General features: G+C 40.7%; 1 protein-coding gene across 1 annotated transcript in view; it reads left to right on the forward strand.

Annotated features, from left to right (window-relative positions):
* The window catches only part of GANAB (glucosidase II alpha subunit), a gene marked incomplete in the record, with an annotated part of 1503123 nt that overhangs the window by 103796 nt on the left and 1379212 nt on the right, over positions 1–20115 (forward strand). Inside the window, 1 exon segment of the mRNA XM_044075375.1 lies at positions 9588–9653. Coding sequence (XP_043931310.1) covers positions 9588–9653 — 66 coding nt within the window.

A 20115-nucleotide genomic window follows, 5' to 3' on the forward strand; every position in this document is an offset into this window, starting at 1 on the left:
CTACCTTCTGACTTATTCCAGCACTGCTTACGCCGGCATTCAGACCTCTTCCTGTACTGCAGCTTGGATAGCTAATTTGGTCCTGTGGGCTGTTCTCCTGCTATAAACAACAGTGAGCACTTGCCACCACTATAGGCTTGGACAATGCCTCACATGTTACTCACTAAACCTGTAATGGACAACCGTTATTACTCAGACCACTTAACTTGCTTTTACAGGTTCCTTGTGGCGGACCTGGAGTAAGTCATGTCTTTGGTTATTCCATTGTCTAATTCAAGCATGGGAGGACCATCTTTGGCTCTGGGAGATGCTCTGCAGTTGCTTCCTGGGGTTAACTGAGGAAAGTGACCCCTTGAAAGGGGCCTAATGCAATCTCCCAGCCATTCTTCCAGGGTGTGTATCTGAAAAGAAGAAAAAGATTTGGCATTCATCTCATAATATGGTGTCTTTAAGACAAAATGATTTCTTTACCTTTTGCCAGGCAGTTTTCACAGTTTGTGAATCCTGATGCCCAGACATTCTTACCAAAGGGCAGTGCTAGTTAAGCAATTCCCTTGGAAAATCTCAGCGGACTCTGACACAAAAACGCAGCATTTTCCACAGCAGATTCCCCATGGCCAAATCTTCACCTCCATTTGAAGAATTTTCCTTCTCGCAACCTATTTCTAGGATGAATGCGAAGGTGTGTTTTTGGAAAAAATGGATATTCACTAGAACTGAGGGTATGTCTTACAAGTAGATGTGCCTTGTTATACTTCCATTACTTCAGTTTTGTCAATCTTGATACCTGTGTTTTAGTGTTAACTGTAGTCCTGGTTCTCTACCTTCAGTCCCCCAGAAAAAAAAAACTGAATAAAGTACTTGAAAGCAAAATTCTTGTTTTCACATCCACGGTCAGACCCAGCTGGTATTTCTACCTCTTTACTAACTAGAAACAGACTGTTGATCAATACCAATCCCTCCCAGTGGACCAAGAAGTTAAGGTAGTGGACCGATTTGGTAAGAGAATTGTCTTTCACTTTAGCTTATAGAATTCTTAACTACCATGCATATAGGTGAAAGTTTCTTTTGCTTTTAAGCATGCAGCTTGGGAGAGTACTCTGCCTTGCTTTATAGGATTTAGAAAGGAGCTGTTGTCTGGTTTCTAATTTTACTCAAGTATCTAAACATGCTTTGAATGTGTATGGTTGTGCATATACTGTGTCTAGGGCTACTGCTACAGTTTTGATGAGATATGGCCAGGAGTGTAATTAGAAGTTTGGGAATGAAGTCTGACATTTTAAGTCCTACTTTAGATAAGGGTGTTTTGTTTGGCCCTTCTGTTAATCGGGTCTTGAAACAAATAGATGAGAGGGAAGTTATTTCATGGAGTGTCTTAAGATTTTAACTCCCCCATGCCTTAAGTCTCTGGAGTCCTCTTCCTTTTAAAAAGCAAAACAAGCAGTTGCTGCCAGTCAGAGCAAATGGGGAGTAAGAGATGGCAGGACAGGAACCATGAAAAGCAGGTATATTTTTCCGAAAAAGGGATAGTCTAATACTTCAGAATTACTGACAGCATTTTATTCCTCCATTCCCTTCCCTCCTGCCCCCTGATCTCTCGGTCTGTCACATAAACTGACTTTTTACAATTCCCCTCTGTCAGCCAGTTGTTTCAGACCTTTGAGTCCAGAAACTTCAGGGGGGTTGCAGTTGGCACTTGTTGCAAATACCTCCTTTCGGGGGAATTCCTCCCCATCCTCCAAACCAAACATTTTTTTTCCATTAAATGCTTCAACAGTTATTCACATTTGGAGTCTAAGAACCAGTACCATTAGGTCAGAGGAGTAAAGGCTTATTTTCCAAAATGTTTCTGGTACTGGAGAAAGCGCTTTCTTGGAGACCATTTCTAGATATTCCTTTCCCAATCTGTATGTGAAAATACCAAAATTCAAAATGCTGACCCTTCAAGCTTTGCTTCTCATTAGTCCATTGAGTGCCATGGCAGCATTAAACCTAAAGGATACTTATTACATTGCTCATAGCCACAGGTTTCAATAGATTTCTCGTTCTGTTCATCTGGGTCACATTATCAGTTCTCTGCATTACCCTGTGAGCTTTCTATCTACAGCTGCAGTGATGTTTACAACTTGTCTAGCTCCAGTGATAGTCATTGCAAACTACATGACATTTTCATATTTCCTAATTTGGTTGACTGATCTTTGCAGTCTTTTTTCCCCAGATGTCAAGAGCCCCAACAGGAGCTTCATCTTTTACCAGTCTGGAATTCCAGGTAAATTTACAAAAATCGTCCTTGACTCCCATCACACAAGAGTTTGTTTCTGGGCTCCTAGACACTTCTCAGCAAAAGGCTTTTATCTGGTAACTTTCGTGAACTTCTAAGGTCTTCTGCAAGATATCTCTGGCTTTCTTGTTCATGGCTTCTGATTCTTATGATTCCTCTCACCAGGTTAGAGAAAAAAATTCAATTTAAAAACCAAAAGGAAGACACACATGGACCAAATATCCTCCTGTAGAATTTCAGATTCGAGTGTTGGGCTTTGTCAAGAAGTAGCTGCTTTGGTGAGGACCATTAATGGCTCTAAATCCCAACCACCCCTTTTGTCCTCTGATCCCAAATGAAACGGTAACTGCAGAGGTCTTTTTTTGCTTGGGGAGCAGTTTTGATGGGAATGGGGGGGGTACAAGACCAGTGGAACTCCTCAGACCACAGCATATAAATGTCAGATGTTGGTTGTGATCCAAGCCTTGAAATCTCCTCTCTACTCTCCCAAGACCCTTCAGGTGATTTACAGACATCACCACAGTAAAAAAGCAGGGAAGCACCAGAGTGTGCCCTCTGTGCAGGCTGGCTGCTATAGTTTGCAGCACTCTTTAATCCTCCAAGCATCTTGCATTCTGGTAGACAAGCTGGGCAGTATCAAGACAAACTCTTACAAATGGAAACTGGAATGAGGGTGTCTTCAGAAATTGAACCTGTTGTGAGCAACACCTCAAATAGATCTATATCTCCTTTCAGAACAGACAACTGAACAAATTCTGCTTCAGGGCACCTTGCAAACGGGACTGGGAAACGGATGTCTTTCGTTCCCATCACTGGAAATATTTTTGTGCATTTCCATGCTATGCAGGGTAATTCTGAAGCTTCAGAAAAGACTCAGAGTTCCTTTTGGCCCAGGCAACCTCGATTCTCCCTTATGGAATTGAAAAACATTTAAAGGATTCCTTACAGACCAGACCTCCTTTTGCAAGACGAGGCTAGCTTAATGCACCCCAGTTTCAAACAGCTTCAACTAACTGCTTGGATGATTTAATTTTGATACCTTTTAGACACCTCATCCATGAGGATTTGCTGCAGGTACTAAAGGACCCCCCCCCCCCTCGCCAAAAAAAAAAAAAAGATACTAGAAAAATCTTTTATTCTCAAGTTGAAAATATTTTCTGGTTGGTTCCTAGCCAGTGGCCCCACCAGGGCAACTGTATATTGGTTCTGAAATATTTGTGTTTACTTTCCTCAGTTTTGTCGTACCCCTCTGTCAGGGTACATACTGAGCCAATTTTAGAATGTTTGCCCATGGATCCTCCTCTGTTTTATGGTAAAAGTTTCTGACGGGTTTTGTATTTTAGGCCTTCAAGAAAACAAATGGCCACTTCATTGGGTCTTGACGTGCTAGAAAATTGTTCATCTGGTTCGAAGACAAATGCTTATCAGGTGGATTTAAGGTTCATTACATGGAAGGCTGTATTCCTTTTTGCTCTGACATCTACAAGAAGAGTATTAGAGCTGCAAGCTGTCATGGTGGGCAAACCCTGCCTGGCCTTCCATAGACAGAGGGTCTCATTAAGAGCAGATCCTCATTTAGGCCCGGTGTTTCAAAGTTTACTTTGAGTCAAGACATTTGTGTCCCAGTGTTTTATTTGGATCCTCAAAACCAGGGAGAGAGGAGCCAGAAGCAGTTTGTACGAGTGCCGGTCGGCCGCTGCCTGAGTTTTTGTTTCCGAATTGAAGTTGAAGTATTCTAAAACTAAGTAACCCATTGGGGATCCTTTTTTCTTGCTCTAACCAATGTCAGAAAGAGTTAACAATTGTCTCGTCTTTGGAAAGCAACCACAGAGCCTTCCATTCTTACTGCGTCACCTGTTTAGACCCAGACCACAACGTCACTCACTGTCGCTTTTGTGCATTGTTCAATGCCAGAACTATACATAGTCTGCCTCTTATTGTAGCTAGGTATTTTCGCTCTGTCCTCAAATTCCAATATGGCTTCGAAGACATCCGACTACCGATCTTCCGAAAAAACTGTAAGGATAAAGACAAGGCAGCACAGGTCCAAAACTGCAGACAATGCTTTTGCTAAGCTAGTCGTCCATTCTCTGGTCCTCAGTGAGACACTTTCGCAGCCCCTGATGCCTGCTTTTTTGGATTTGCAGGCTGCTACAGAGACCCTTTCGGAGTCCGGTATGCCACGAGACTCTTTTTCGACTAAGGATCCTGCGAATGTCTCTACCTTGGATGGGCCTGGAGCCGCTGAGCAGGCACTGGCTTCCAAGGAAGTACTCTGCACACCCGATACTCTACACAGACCGATGACTTCTATCGCGTCTTCAGTTCTTTCTAAAAATACCAAGTTTCTAAGGCCCAGGGTACGAACTACGCCCAAAAAACAGACTACCCAAGCTTAGGCACCCGCTTCCTTGCCTCAATCTCAAGTGCTTAAAATGGCGGAAGACCTTATTATGCTTATTAGGGGAAGCCAGGCTACCCCTTCCAAAAGAGAGACTTGTCCCCAGTAGTTTTATCTGAACAGGAGTCCGATGACTGATGCTTCTGAATATGAAGACATGCAACCCCTCTCCGCTTATGAGGATTCTGGTGGAGAGGAATCCATTCCTCTTGCCTCTCCACCTGAGGAATTTTGGGAAAACCCTTCATACTTTAAGGGAGCATTTCCAGTGGGAATGACAAGACTATCCTCAGTCAAAAACGAGACTCTGGGAATTCTTAGATTTACCACAGCACAGACCTTTGGCCATTTCTCCTGTCCTGGATGCTGTGGATGATGTTTTTATGGAATCCAGTTAGACTACTGATGCCCTTCCTCCTGCTCCCAGGAAACCTGGCAGGTACTGCAGAGTCCCTGACTCTCTCAAATTTCTTTTCAAAAATCCTACTGCTGACCCAGAGGTAGTCTCTCAAGGACCTAAAGGAATTAAAGCAACCTGAGCTAAAGAATCCCACCCCCCCTCAGACAGGGATTCCCGAGCTTTAGACATATGGGGTAAAAAAAGTATACACCTCTGCTACTCTTGCTATTAGAGCATTAAATTGTCAGTTCCACATGCTGAAATATCAGCAGCATATCATGGAACTCCTCAAACAAAAAAATATCTTCCTTTCCTTTTTGTGCAGAAAGTAAAGAATTACAAGAGCTAATGCATTCTGCAAGTAAGTTACTAAGCACGCCTTGCAATGTGGCTTTGATGCCCTAGAAGCATCATGCAGGGCAGCAGTCACTGGTTCTGTCCTTAAAAGGCATGCTTGGCTTAAGGAACAGACCTTGCCAGACCATGTCAAATCCAAATTATTGGACGCACCATTGAACAAAGACAATTTATTAGGCACCAAGGCAGAAGAGGTCTTAAAAAAGATGGAAGAAAAAGCTAAATTTATGCAGACATACGTCTTAAGGTCCAGCCTTGGAGGTTCAGTAGGCATTGCCTCTCCAAGCACTGGTCCTTTCCTGCCCCCTCCAGGCCAGCTCAGCCCAGACGCAGGGGAAGCAGACCCCCCCCCCCCCAAAGACTGCAGCCCCAGGGAATGCAGAGATCTAAGCAATGGAGTTCCTCATCTTCAAATACGGGGAGTGCAAAGCCTCCCTCTTATGGTAAGAAGTCACAATGACTTTACACCTCCACCCCTTAACCTCTGCCCACCTGCTTGTGCCCCTAAGAGGAAAACTCTCCTTCCATGCAAGCAACTGGTCTCTACCAGCTACCGATGGATCCTCAACATAATGTCCCAGGGATGCAAATTTTATTTCCACACAATCCAATCCCAAAAAGGTTCCCAGATCTTCCTCCAAACCAGTGGGCAGAGGCCAAAAAGCAAGTCCTTTCCCTGCTCTCCATGAGGGCAATACAGCATGTTCAGAACAGATAGGCCAAGGTTTCTATTCCAGACTCTTCCAGGTACCCAGAAAAGAGGGCACCTGGCGCCCAATCCTTGATCTGTCTATTCTAAACACCTTTCTGGTGATACCAAAATTCAAAATGCCCACCCTCCAGCAGCTTCTTCATATGTGTTCCAAGGATGCTTGGTTATTTGCCCTAGACCTAAGAGGCCTACCTACACATCCCAATTAGGGAATCTTGCAGGAAAGATCTATGTTTCAGGGCAGGATCTGTGCACTTTCAGTTTTCTGCTATTCCCTTTGGCTTATCCACTGCTCCCAGCGTTTTCACAAAATTCCTTGCTCCAGCCATTGCTTTTTGCAGACAAAGTAGTATTCAAATTTACCCCTACTTAGACAATTGCCTGATTTAGGCAGACAGAAAAAGCTGTTACAGCACCTGACCTTTGTGAAGGACCATCTGACCTCCCTGGGGTATACTATCAACGAAAAGAAATCAGAACTCACTACACTCTAACATCTACATTTATGGTAAGTGTGCACAACTGTACTATTTATGTTGTGCGAGGAAGGAGCCTGAAACTTTGAAGACTGAATGTTCAGTTCCTTGGCAGCAAGTCCCATATAGTTATAACTACTGTAATGGATTTTTTTTAAACATCTACTGTTATGGTAAGTTAACTTGCACAACTGTACTTTCAGGTTCCATTTTCTGTCTCAAGTGAAGAAATGGAGTAAGATAATGTTGATAATGCCTCTGAGGTGTTACGTACACATTTTGGTAGGCAGTCAGAGCTGTTACTGCTCCTTTTATGGAGGTCAGATAGTGTCCTCCAGTAGCAAAGCAGACCCTTCCTAAGTGGTTAAGTAAATGTTTTATGTTTGGCTACAAGTACAACATGAAACGGTCTTAGGCTAATGCATGATGTCTGCTATATCAGCAAGTACCACTGCAGCTTTTGTGTCGAAATGCATCTGTGAGGTAATCGGGTGGTCACATCAGTACACCCTTTCACAAAACATCACAGCTTGAGTACTCAGACGAGCAGTAGAACAGGCTTTGCTACTAGAGTTTTGCTGTAGGTCATTCATCTCAGTGGAGCCTGTGAATTGTGCTGCTTTTGTAGTCTTTCAGATAGAGGTAGTTTAACCCTGGTGCAGTAATCCTTGTGGTGTACATCCATTTTGATAGCTAACTAACTGGATTAGTAACTATGTTGATAGGAATTGCTGTAGAGTAGGTACCTCCTCTCTCACGTCCATACAGGGCCTGGTAATTGCATGGATGTTTAGGCCTGGACTTTAATGTTAATGTAGTTATGGCTTATTCATTCTATAGCAGCAGTAGTTGAATGTTGGGTGAACTCTGCTGTTTGAGTTTAAACTGGTCTGCATTGCTTGATTTTGTTTAGGTTCTTCTGACTTTAATCTGTCAGAAGAGCATTTGTCTGTGTTTCTCTCTGTGCTGCCTTCTCCCTTGGCACCAAGCAAGCACATGATTTATTTATTTATTTATTTATTTTTTACGTAGTTGGGCTGTCTTGTAAATTGCTGTTGGTCAAGAATTTAGCCTGGCTTGTTGGAGGACATCTGAAAGCTGAAGGTTTGGTTGTAGACAGATGTCTGCATGTGGCAGAAAGTTTCAGGACTGAACTTTTAAATCCTTCATTGATGATCCTATTTGTACTTCTGTTCGTTTGTCTTATTTGACAAGACAGTTGCGGTTAGTCTTCTGCATTCTGCATGCTGGACAAGTATCCTTTTTATGCTGTTTAAGCTGTTTCCTTTTTTACGTCTTATATGGAATGGGATACGAATTGCTTGTTTAGTACAATCTGTTACCTGATTAAGTGTTGTAATTTAAAGGCACGTTATATATTTACAACCGTATTCCCCTATTTTCACCACATAAGGTCTGTGTGTGGATTTACTCTAGGTAACTTTTCATTGTTTACCATGTTTGCCACTGATGCAGCTTCAGGGTTATAAGACTTGTCCTCTGCTTTGTGTATACTCAGCCTTTCGTCACTTTGAGCCTTCCTGCCGTGTAGGTAGATCAGAAGGAAACTGCTCTTTCCAGAGAAGTAGTGTATAGATGGGTACATGAATTTTAGGGCCAATTCACTTAGCTTAATTATGGCTGCCGTCTATAAAGCACAAGACCCCCCCCCCCACCCGCTTATATCGTCTGTTCTGCTGTGTTAAGCATGAGTAAGAGACCTCACTGCATGTGCACATGTAAGCATGCAGCCATGTTTTTGACAGAATTTGTTTTGCATAATTTGTTCAAGTTATTGTAACACCTACCCAAGTGTTAATGTATATATGTAAATACATGTGTGTGTTTTGTATATGTAGAATAGCTAATGCAGTAATGTCTGCATTTTGTTTTTATCAGTTTAGGAGTGCCCACAGTGATGCCTAGCTTTGCTAGCTGACTTTTAGCAGTTCAGCCATATACTAGTGTTATGGAATAGACTTTAGCTCTACAGATTAGCTAGAGAGTAAGCATGATATTTCACCTGAAATGTACCCTTGACTCTGTAAATATGAAACTTTCAGAAGTATTTGTCTAGTATTAGTTGAGCAATCTGTTATCAGAAGAGTTTTACCATTTCTCAGCAGGTAAATGTTATTTAATTGTCTTGTATCAAAGATTGTGTACTCTAAATGTTGGATTTGACAGTTTTCTCTTGAGCACAGACAATGGTAAATCTTGTTGGTCCTATTTCATCATTGGTGTTAAAAGATACATCATGAAATGGAAGGGCATTTAGTACTTGTGAAGTACAGCCAACAGAAGTGACTTTCCCAGTTCAGGTACATATTCACCAGACTAGCAAAGGTTATTGCCACCTTGTGAGACATTTTCAGCTTATTTACTTTGGTTGTGGCACACTATAAAAGGGGATGCTCTTACCAAGGAGCATTTGTCCTGTAAAATTTAATCGAGAAACACCTGGTGTAGAGGTTGCTTGGTTGTTACATTAGACCTGACTGCAATCTCTGAGGTAGTGCTGTTTGCTTAACACCCAGTATTAAGAAGCAGCTTGCTGTAAGCTTTGCATGGATGAGTGTGCTCACTCATGTTTGTATTTTGGGAGCTGAAACACATACTGAGCAAAGCTGACTTGGAAGATTCTGGACAGGCTAGCTGTGTGAGTGGGGCCTTATAGTGTCAGGACAAAAATGTAAACTTCATGGATGTGATGTATTAAAACAATGTTCTTTCAAAAAAGTGCATCCTTTGAATTTAGGTAGTATCTTTGTCAATTTGCATGGTTCGTTTAGCTAAATTTAAGAAAAATTGTCCATACTGAGGTTGATTCATTTTCCTCAGTTTGCTAGGTTTGCTTTTGTACCTGTAATGTAGTTTTTTTGTTAAAGTAAGTGTTTCTTTAAAATGCATCAACTTAAACTTTTTTTTGTTTTGTTTTGTTCCTTCCCTTGTACCTTCAGTTTCTCGGATAAAGTTAGTAGCACAGTCAGTAGCGCGTGGGATAGGATCAAGAGCTTTTTCTCTAGGTAAATAGCTGGCTTTTTGCCTAGTTTTTGTGTACTTCATAACAGTTGCAGGGTTGCAATGATACAAATGCTTTTGCACCAGTGCAGATGATTAATACTGGGAGCAGCTGAGAATGGAAGTGATTTTTTTTCACAGCTTGTAAATCTGATAATTGACTAATTTTGTTTGGCATACCTCTCAACTGTACGCATATAGTTTACTTGAGGGTTTCATTATTTCTGATTTTTGTTGTATTATTGCTAATATGTAAATGTAAATTATGCCCAAAATTGGGTAACTTAGTTTTAGTGTGGCTGTATGTGCATTATGTAATAAAAGTTATGTTAGGAGTTTCTAATATGCTGTGTCTTATTTTTGTAATTCAAGAGCCATTGCTACTCTCTTGAAGTGTGAGAGGTATGTCACTTAGTCTTTGAGAATATTGCAATTACTATCTGTTTTACAGCAGCCCACGTTAATCAGAATTTCTGCAGCCATTATGCAACCAAGGGTTCAGCAAGGTACCATACATTTTCACAAAGGGACCCCAATGTTGTAGCCATTTTGTTAATAAACTGTTAGTGGTGGTAACCGATTTCCTATTAATCAAGGATCATCAGTGATGCAGCCATTTCATATTTGGAGTCAGCAAGGTTGCAGCTGTTTTGTTAATAGGTTTAATGTGACTACCTACCTTCTCTGCACTACTCTTTTAATGATAGGTAGGCCTGCTGTGCAAAGTGGCTGCTGGAGATTGGTTTACATGGGCTGTTTTGTGAGTGAATCGTATTTAAATTGTATGGCCCTCCACCACATCACTGATGGTTACTGACTTGTTAGATATACTATAAAGTTCTGACTGATAAACAGGCAGTATGCAAAGTACAGAAGTCTCTGTGCTGAGTAGTGTTGTAATTTTGTGCAAGGTGTACCTAGGAAACATCTGATCCCCCTCCCTCAAGTGTTTTTTCCACTACTTGTTTGTTTCTAGCAGCTTGACTTTACCAGTATGCCACTTTTTATGTAGGGAAAACTGGCCCATCTCGCTAAGAACTCAATTTACGATTGTATTTTGCTAGTCTTGTATACAATACTTTTTAGTTTTTTCTTTGATTTCCTGGTTGTGTTCAGTTTGTATATCGCAATTTGCTTATAATGTAGCCAAGGTGTTTTGAGTTGTGCACTTCATAGTTTAAATTGCATTTAGTGTAATTGTCCAAATATGTGTTGTTGCAGCAGTAATAGCACTTTTTGTAAACTGGCATGCACTGTCGTGCTACTTTAACAGGTACATTTCTGAAAACAAATGGGGAAATTAGATGATCTTGAAGAAGCCAGTAAAGTTTGAGGAACGTGATAATCCTCGCATTGGTATGTGATCTGCTGTTTGACTTTTGGTGGCTAGTGTGGGGCAATACTTTGTGTCAGGAAGTGAGTTACTGATATGGCTTGTCACTTTTTTAATTTCCAAGACTTTTGGGTTTCTAATACCATGACAGGAATGGACCCCATTCCTAAGTCAAATATAAGTTCATGAAATTAGTATGGTTTCGATCTTTGTTGGCTAAAAGTTCTCTTCGCAGCACCAGCAATGTGCCCAGAACTGTGACTACTCCTGTTCTTCTGGAGTTACATGTATCGGTAACGTATCTAAATGCAACTTTAAATTCTTTTTTGAGACCCATTGGTGTCACTACTTTTGGAACTGTCTTGGCATCCTTCCTCCACATTGCCCTCGTTAATGCCTGCAAATCCTGGTATTTCATGACTTTGTCTCTGTGCGTAAGACACTAATCACCAGGTGTAGCAATTTCAGTGATTAATGCTAGTTTTGTTTTTTCCTGTACTATACATTTCTTCAGCTGGTGTTAATGGGTGATCCAGTGTGATGTAAACTTCAGCACTTTCTATAATGCTTTGTGGTTCATGTTTCCAGTGCTTCTCAGCTACTTCAGTATTGTAATGTTTCACAATCCCCAGTGCAACAGATGTGCCACTTCACTATGACTTTCAGCATGCAGGCCTTCTGCCATTAGTGTATTACACCTAGCAACAAGATATAACTGTTTCTACTTCGGTTTTACAAAACCTGCATTTTTATGTTTTTCTGACATGTTCAATGAATTGTGTAAATCAACGTGTATGTAATCCACTATCCTGGGAGCGCAGTATTAACTTTACATTTTTTGGTTTAAAATCCAGTGTCCTTAACCATTCCTAATTTAAATCCTGATTGACATGAGGTTGCTCCAGGAGTTTTCTGTACTTTCTACTATATTTATGTATTTTCCACATTTGTTACCTTCATATGTGATCCTTCACCTTATAGTCTTTCTTTTGTGTTTGGGCACATTTAGTTGCTGCCTGAATTTTATGTACTTCTAGTTTGGTTTCCATTCCTGCGCGACACCAATATGCTTCTGCTAAACAAAGCAGGGAAGTTATCTTAGACTTGTTCTCCTCATGTTTTAAAATTTCACTATGTTTGACTCTTCCTACAATTGCAAATCTGTACATGTAATCAATTTCGTGGAGGTCCATACCTCCTCCCGAATAAGGAATATATAATCTTGGTATGCGCTAATTTTATTATATATATATATATAAAAAATAAACCATTTAATAAGCATGATGCATTTTTCCCATTCAGATGTATCCAGTACCTTTTTGGGCCACTCACCCCAAAACTGCAAGTTAGAACAGGAAAAGAAAATTGTTTTTTAGCTTGGACTTTGTTCTTAGAAGTAAGTTTTTTTCAGTATTAATTTTAGTCTTCTAAAATGTTCCTTACTCAGTTTTATTCGCATTTGTTCATGTTTTATTGTTGATCCTTCAGTTACTAAATATTTATGTACTCCCTCTTGCTCAAGTTATTTTATATAACATTTCTATCCCAGGCTGATATTTTCTTGGTGCCTCAGTTTTCCTGCTTTAAAGGTTGCTTTTGCACATTTATCAAAACCAAATTTCAAATATCATCTGAGAATTTTGACTGCTTGCAGTTTTCTTTCAGTTCCTCATCTGAACTGTACAATTTTAAGTCATCCACAAAAAGAAGTCTTTTATACTTTTTTTTTTTTTGGGATCCAAGTTTTTGCCATGACTTAATCTAAGTAGACAGCTTAATGGGTTAAAGACCAGACAGTCACCTTGGAATATCCCCCTTTGAATTGTTATCCCTGTGATAATTTGTCCTTTATTGTGGTTTAGCTGCACAGTGGGTTACCACTGTTTCATGGTCACTGTAATGTAATCTATCAATGTAGGGTGTGTCTTAGACATTTGTAAAGCACTCTTTTATCCTTTAATGTGGGATGCTGTCAGATACTTTTTTGTATTCTGTCCATGCCATAGTTAAAATTCATAATCTTTTTACAATTCTTCATTATGACTTAACAGCAAATGATCCTTTCTTCCATACGACTTTCTTGTGTTACCCTTTGCTGTGTTTTCACAATTGAGTTTTCGTTTAAATGACTAAACCATCAGCATCAGTTCCAGGGTATAGTTTGCCCTTCGTTGAAAGGCAAGTTATTAGTCTACAGCTTTTAGGCTATCTTGAAGGTTCACTCTTAAGTAGGAGTATTTTTCCTGTTAACATGGTTGGTCTGTGTTTTGGGTGTGCATATAAATAAATCTTACTCGTGGCTAAATCTTCATGTAAAGATGTTAATACTTTTGATCAGAAGTTAGGTACTGTATCTGGGTCTGAGGTTTTCCGTTTAGCTTTTCTTACTTTTGTTTCAGTTTCTGTGACCGTTGATTCATCCCATTTTATATCCTGTACATTTGAATGGTGTTATCTTACCTCTTATCCATTCAGCATCTTTGTTCCACAGGATCTTCATAGATATTTGTCCAACATGTATATTATTTCATTTTTGTAAAGTTCCTGTTCCTTTTGCTTTGTCTCTCAATTCTCAACATTTTTGGGTTATCAATAAATTGCTTATTTTGCACTTTTCATTATCTGCATATCTGTTGAGCTTTTCTGCCTGCGCTGATTATCTTAAGTTTATTTGCAGTAGTGTATGATAGATCTTGCTCTGTACGATACTGTATGTTGCTTTTAAGATGTGTCTTTTTGAGCATTTTTGTTCTGTTCTCTCTTCTGTACTCTTTAACAGTGACACTTGTTTTAATTGCTTTACAGTTTTCTCTGTTCGATACCTCCATGATGGCATTTGATTTCTTCCCGTTCCTTTCTCTTACGGTCATGTATTTTTGTGCTAAGAGTTTTATCTGTTACTAAATGGCTCCATAGTAATGTATCTTATTTACTTTTGTATCTCACTAATTTCTGTGAACAGTCTTTATCGCACTGTTAATTTGTTTTATCAAACTTGTAACGTTTTGGATCTTTGACTTTCTTGTAGTCTTTCGTTCACTGGTTTTAATATGTCTATCCATCTCTATTAAGTCAAGCAATTCTTCCCTTAGATCATTTTCTTCTAAATTAAGGGCACATTATTTGTTTTCAGTTTCCTGCGGACTTTCTACAGAAAGTTTCAGAAAATCTTCCTGTGGCATATTCTCTTCATCCCGTGCCATCCATTGCTGTTTCATATGGGAACTCACTGGCCTGTCATTCCACAATGCATCATAGTTGCCACAGTTTCCTGTTCTCCCTTTATGTGCAACTCCGACTGAACGTTTGTTCTGGCTTCCTACTGAAGGCTGCAAAGTGTCTTCATATGGCAACTGATCAGATGCTTCCTGCTGCACTGGTTTCTCCTTGATTTGGGGACTCATTGTTCTAATATTTCGCAATTTTATTAGAGTTAGATTTTCTACATTACATCCTTCATTTTGCAGGTTATCCATAACTTCAGTTTTTGTTCTTTAACTTCTCCATTACTAATCTGCTTTTCTACTTCCTCCTTTGTTTTCTTATTTTTTCTCTTGTAAAATTTTGCATGTCTGGATGCTTTTGCCTTTATTTCTCTTCAGATATCTGGTGTTGCTTTTTTGTATTGGTTAGTTTTGCTTTATCCTTTGCATAAATATTGCACCATATTCGGTCTCTTTCCCATGAACATATTTCTTCATCCGATGTCTCCTGCACCTCCTATTCACCCTTACTTAGGGGATTCCTTGTTCCTTCATGCTGTGACATAACCTGTGTTAGACTTTCTACACTAAATCCTTTACTTGTGAGGTATTCCATAACTTCAGCTTCTATTTTAACTTCTGCTTTACTAATCTTATGTTCTACGTTCCCCTTTATGGTCTTATTTTTTGTGAAGTTTTCCATATCTGGGTGCCTTTGCCTGCGTTTTTCTTCAAATATCTTTGGAGGTACTTTTTTGTATTGATTAATTTGGCTTTCTCCTTTGCATACATATTGCACCATATTGGTTCTCTTTCTTTCCCATGTCCGTATTTCTTTTTTATACTTTTCAAAAAGTTCATATTTTTACACATTCTCTGTCACTTTTTTCTAGATGGCCCAAGGTTTCTTGGTCTGTATAATGTTTTTCATGAGTCTGTTGCTGTAATGAACACAAATTTGCATTTGAAGCTTTTTGATGGTTTTTCTTGTGCATGTATTTTTCTTTCCTTTAATTCTTCAGTCTTTGTATATCTTCTGTCTGGAAATTCTGGCTTTCTTCAGGAATAACAATACATAAAATGGACTAATGAGTACTGGCTCTTTTTTGGCCAGTCAGTTTTTTTGTAGTTTTTATGTATGACTACTCTCTTGCAATGGGGGGGAGGGAGACATTCTCCCCCTGAGCCTGGCCTAACCCTGTTGTAGGAATGTTTCCATTTGCGGATTCCCACTGTCATTTTTTCCAGTCCTGGCACCAGTATGCCTACCAGGATTGGGCACTTTTTTTATCTAGGGACTTTTGCACCCAGCTGTCTTATATTTCTTAACCTACTGCTGTCCATGATATAAAATACTGTCTGTAGATCACTGTCGTCTTGGTGTGATTTTTTGGAGGGAGACAGAGTCCACCTCACGAAGGTACTGACCAAAACTTGATAAATTCATTTCCAGCAAACTACTCTCCTTTGCATGCTGATTTTATTCTCGCCATTTGGCCTGTGTAAGGTGACAGATGGGCACAATGACAATGTCCTTAAATTTGAACATCCAGGTTGCTGTCAGACTTTGGATTTTAGAATTGTATTTTTGTATGAATAGTGTAGAAGCACAGGCCTTGTTCCATTTAGTAGATTGGTGCAAATGAACAGATTGAGCCATCACCATACCTAGGTAATGCATCAAAAGGTCATTGGCCTTTTAAGACTGTCAGTCTGGAGTCTCATACTACACACACACCTTGCTCAGTTTTCTGCCAAGTTCCAGTATTGTTTTAAATTGCTAGAAACTATTATAACCACCATATTGTCAATTTTCATGTTTACAAGGTAAACGGGGGAAATACCGGTTTAATGTCTGATGTTCCTTGAGTTTGATTTGCATGGCAGTGGGCTTTATAAAGTGTTTTTTCTTAAGGTCATTATGATATTTTCTAAGAACGTCCCAACTATATATATATATATATATATATATATATATATATATATATATATATATATTCATTCCAAGACTGTTTATCCATAAACATGTTCATTGTAGTCACTGTTGTAGCATTGAGTCATGTGACTTCCTGCTTTACAGAAGCCTATGGGTCTGCCTAAATACCAGTCTTTCACCATCCCATAGCCAGTAAACATTCTTGGCCATCTGACTTCATTGTCTGAATATGAGGGTGATGTCCGGCTTTATCGTAAATTCTTTCTTGCTATGTAGTCTGATGTTCCACAGCAGATTATTCAGTGTTCTCAGTTTGTCTGCTTAAATTACCTGATCAATAAGAAATTCTCAGATAAGTACCCCTTTGTTAGACGTCTTTCTTTTCCAACCTTTTGTACATGTACATTAATGTTGAAGATTAAGAACTGTATTTCTTGAGGGGAAACTTATAAACTGATTCCTCGCAGTCTTCCACTCGTACTGTTTATTTTGCTTAGGGCCGCAGCATATTTTCAACTGTCTGTCCTGTGCCAGGCTCAGCTATACAAAATGTAGGACAGTATGTCAGCATGAGTTCTAATATAGCAGGCCCTTTCTGTGATATGTTGTCAGCTAGTTTCCAAGCTGTTGTCCCCAAGAAATTAAGGATAAGCAGCTGAAGGAGGATGTAGAGGACACAGGGAAAATTTGTGTTGGCTGTTCAGCAAAACGTGTCCCTCATTGGAATCTCTGTCCTGCCAAAAACACAAGAAAAATGTAATGTAGCCGATGCATGTGAAACTTGTGCAGCCCCGTGGTCCAACATTTATTAAGTCTTGTTCACTGGTGCAACTCCTCTGGAGGCTGCCACAGCTCAGGCCTGCACCTCAGTCCAACACTAGACTGTGAGTAGACAGTGGCTTCTGATGCCAAAGCTCTGGTGACTGAGGCTACAGGTAGTATCCACCTAGTTATTGTAAGGGAGGATGTGCCTGGGAACAGAGAGGATATTGCAGCTGCCTGCCTGTAACCCAAGGTCGTAACCTCCCCAAAGTCCCATGCTTCCAAACCAGAGAGGCACACAGGTTTGTCTCTGGCCTCTTCACAGGACTGGCTGGCTCAGGATTTCGAGTGCCAGACAACTGTTAAGAAAAAGGGATGCTTTCTCCTAGGGAGGTTTTGATGCCTCAGAATCAGCAAATGAGAATTAGCTTTTCTTTAATACCTTACCACTCAAAATGGTGCAGTGCTGCAGCAGTTGATGTTGTTGTCTTACAGCAAGAGGTTCTCCGGTTCGCTTCTCTCCTGGGGTGCCTTCTGTGTGGACCCTGCATTTGTCTGGATGCTCCGGTTTCCTCCCACATTACAAACGCATGTGTCTGGAGCATTTCTCCCTGGGCCTCCACTGAAAATTGGCTTGTTCCAAGTCAGACTTTCCCAGTAAACACGTGTTTAAATAAAATTACTCTGATTTGGATGTCACCCTGTCCTAGCCTCACCTGTGAGGATCTATCCTTTGGCAAGGGACTTCATAGAAAGAAGCCTTCAGTTGGGAGTCCTCCAAGGCCCAAACTACCTACAGAGGGCTATCAGTCCAATTTATGTATTGTATGATGTGTTTGAAGATGCATCCTTACAGTCTGACTCCCTTCCCCCCTGCTCCTAGGAAGCCTGATGCTTCTGTAGAGTGCTTGAATTTCACAGTCATCTCCATAAAAACCCTGTAGGGAACCCAACAGGTGGTGTCTAAAGAGTTCACAGTGGGGTCAGTTATTTAGAGACATGCCTGTCTGAGGACATCTCTGACCAGGTTAAGGCTGAATTCCTAGATGAACCCCTGGCGAAGGAGTTTTTTTGGACCCCAGTAGAAGGTGTTGCAAATGGACAAGAAAGGGAACCGATGAAGTTCTGTAAATTTTTTTCCTGTTTCCCACCCCCAGGTACAATAGAAATTCTTACCATGATATGGCTGTTTCTGCCAATCATGAAAAGGCCAAGCATCCTAGAGGTCAAAAGCCCAGATAATAGTTTCAGGAAGCCCCCCCCCCCCCCCGAAGCTATTACTACAACCAGTACATCTCTCCCCCATCCCCAAATCCTCCTCCACCTGGTAGGAAGGCTTTTTTTCTTTATACCTCCTCTGGAAAGAAAACACAAGAAAGTGAGTTTTGTGGATTATTAAGGGCTATGTCATCCAGTTCTGAAAATCTCCACTCTTTCTAGGAATCTCTCTCCTGCCAAAACCACAGGAAAAAAAACTGATCCTGCTCATTTTAAATAATCTTTTACTACAAGGATCATTCAAAGGGTCCACCTAGGAGTCGTCTTCTGGTTTTATTCCTGCCTTTTCTTTAATCTGTATGAAGCATGTTGAGGCTTGCCTTAAATATCAAAGCTGAAGTTCTTGGCGGTACCAGTATTCAAGATGTTAACCCTTCAGAGATTACGTCCCCTTTCTTCCAGGGGGACATAGATGGCGGCTCTGAACTTTAAAGATTTCTGCCTGCTTGTTAGATTGCACAGGAGCACAAGGAATTTGCATGATTCCAGGCAGGGGGATTGCACTACAAGTTTTGTCGCATACCATTTGGCCCTGTTCCTGCCTTGAGTGTTGTCTCCAAATGGCTGGTAACAGCCATTGACTTTTGCAGAACACAAGGGGTCTATATTTATATTGACTTAGACAATTGTTGTATACAAGCATTGTCACCTTCAGAATTTCTGACACCTATGCCGATCACCATGGATTGTTTTCAGAAAGCAGGTCTGTCAGTTGCCAGAAGTCACAATTCTCTCAGCACCAGACTGCATTCCAAGGGGCAGTCATAGACTCTCTAGCAGAAGATATTCCTTCTAGAGAACAAGATCACATTTTCACACTATCTGGACCCTGTGCCTCAAATAGTTCATTACAGCAAGAGCATTTTTCAGGGGCCCTGGATTACAAGGTTTGTTGCATTATAGCGATCTCTATAGAAACGCTGCATGAAGTTGTAATAGTTCCTAAAATTACTTTGGCGCAACTTGAATACCCCCCTGTAAAGCAAGATCCCTCTGCTGCCATGCTTAAAAAAAAAAAGGATATTCTTTGGCGGGAGTAGTATTTACAACATCCCAAGAGCACACTTCCACTTGTCAGGTACAGTGCATACAGGCATTAACAAACCGCTTTGATCTGTGCCCATCTAGGACAATCCAGAGTCCAAGGGGGGTATGAGGCAGTCAGCAAGCAGAAATGCACAACAGTAATCTTGGTAATGCAAGCTTTCAAGGACAGTCTGTTCCCAAAACCCATACAACTCTTGACGGACGACACCACATTCATGTGGTGCATGGGTTGAGGGACACATTCTTATTCCCTATGCAGACTGGCAATGGAGCTTTAGTGACTGAAGGCAACTGCTCATAGCCTCCTACATTATTGGTCAGACTGCTAGCAGACTTGCTAAGTAGAACCCTTCTGGGTACCAGTGAATGCACGTTGAAAGGTGAAACCTTTCTGGACCTCACACACCACTGGTAAGTACCAGACATAGAACTTTGTCTCCCAGAAAAGTGTCAACTAAGCAAGTTCTGCTCAAGAACTGTGCAAAAAAGGTCTAGCAAGACCCATCCTTCAAATGGACATACTTTTCTTTCTCTACACCTTTCCACAGATGCCTCTCATTCCCAAGGTACTGCAAAAGGTGGGGTCAAGCTCAGACAGGCCAGAATGATCCTTATAGTTCCCTTCTGGTCTGGACAGCAGTAGTTCTCCCTTCCCTTGACTCCTGGGTGGAGGGGGGGATAACACACCGCATTCCCACCAGTCTTGCACCTACTAACCAAGAACAAAGGTTCCGTCATTCACACTAATCTGAAGGCCTACAAGCTAGCAGCTTGGAAGATTGTGCACTGACTCTGTCTACTCAGTCTTACTCCCAGGATGCCCTATCCATTCTGAAAGAGCCTGGACAACAGAGTACTAGAAAAATCATGTGTAGCAAAATGGAAAAGATTTTCTATCTGATGCCAGT

This window comes from Protopterus annectens, chromosome 6.part1 (assembly GCF_019279795.1).
Source record: "Protopterus annectens isolate FY-2018-M chromosome 6.part1, PAN1.0, whole genome shotgun sequence".
NCBI classification, from domain to species: Eukaryota; Metazoa; Chordata; order Ceratodontiformes; family Protopteridae; genus Protopterus; species Protopterus annectens.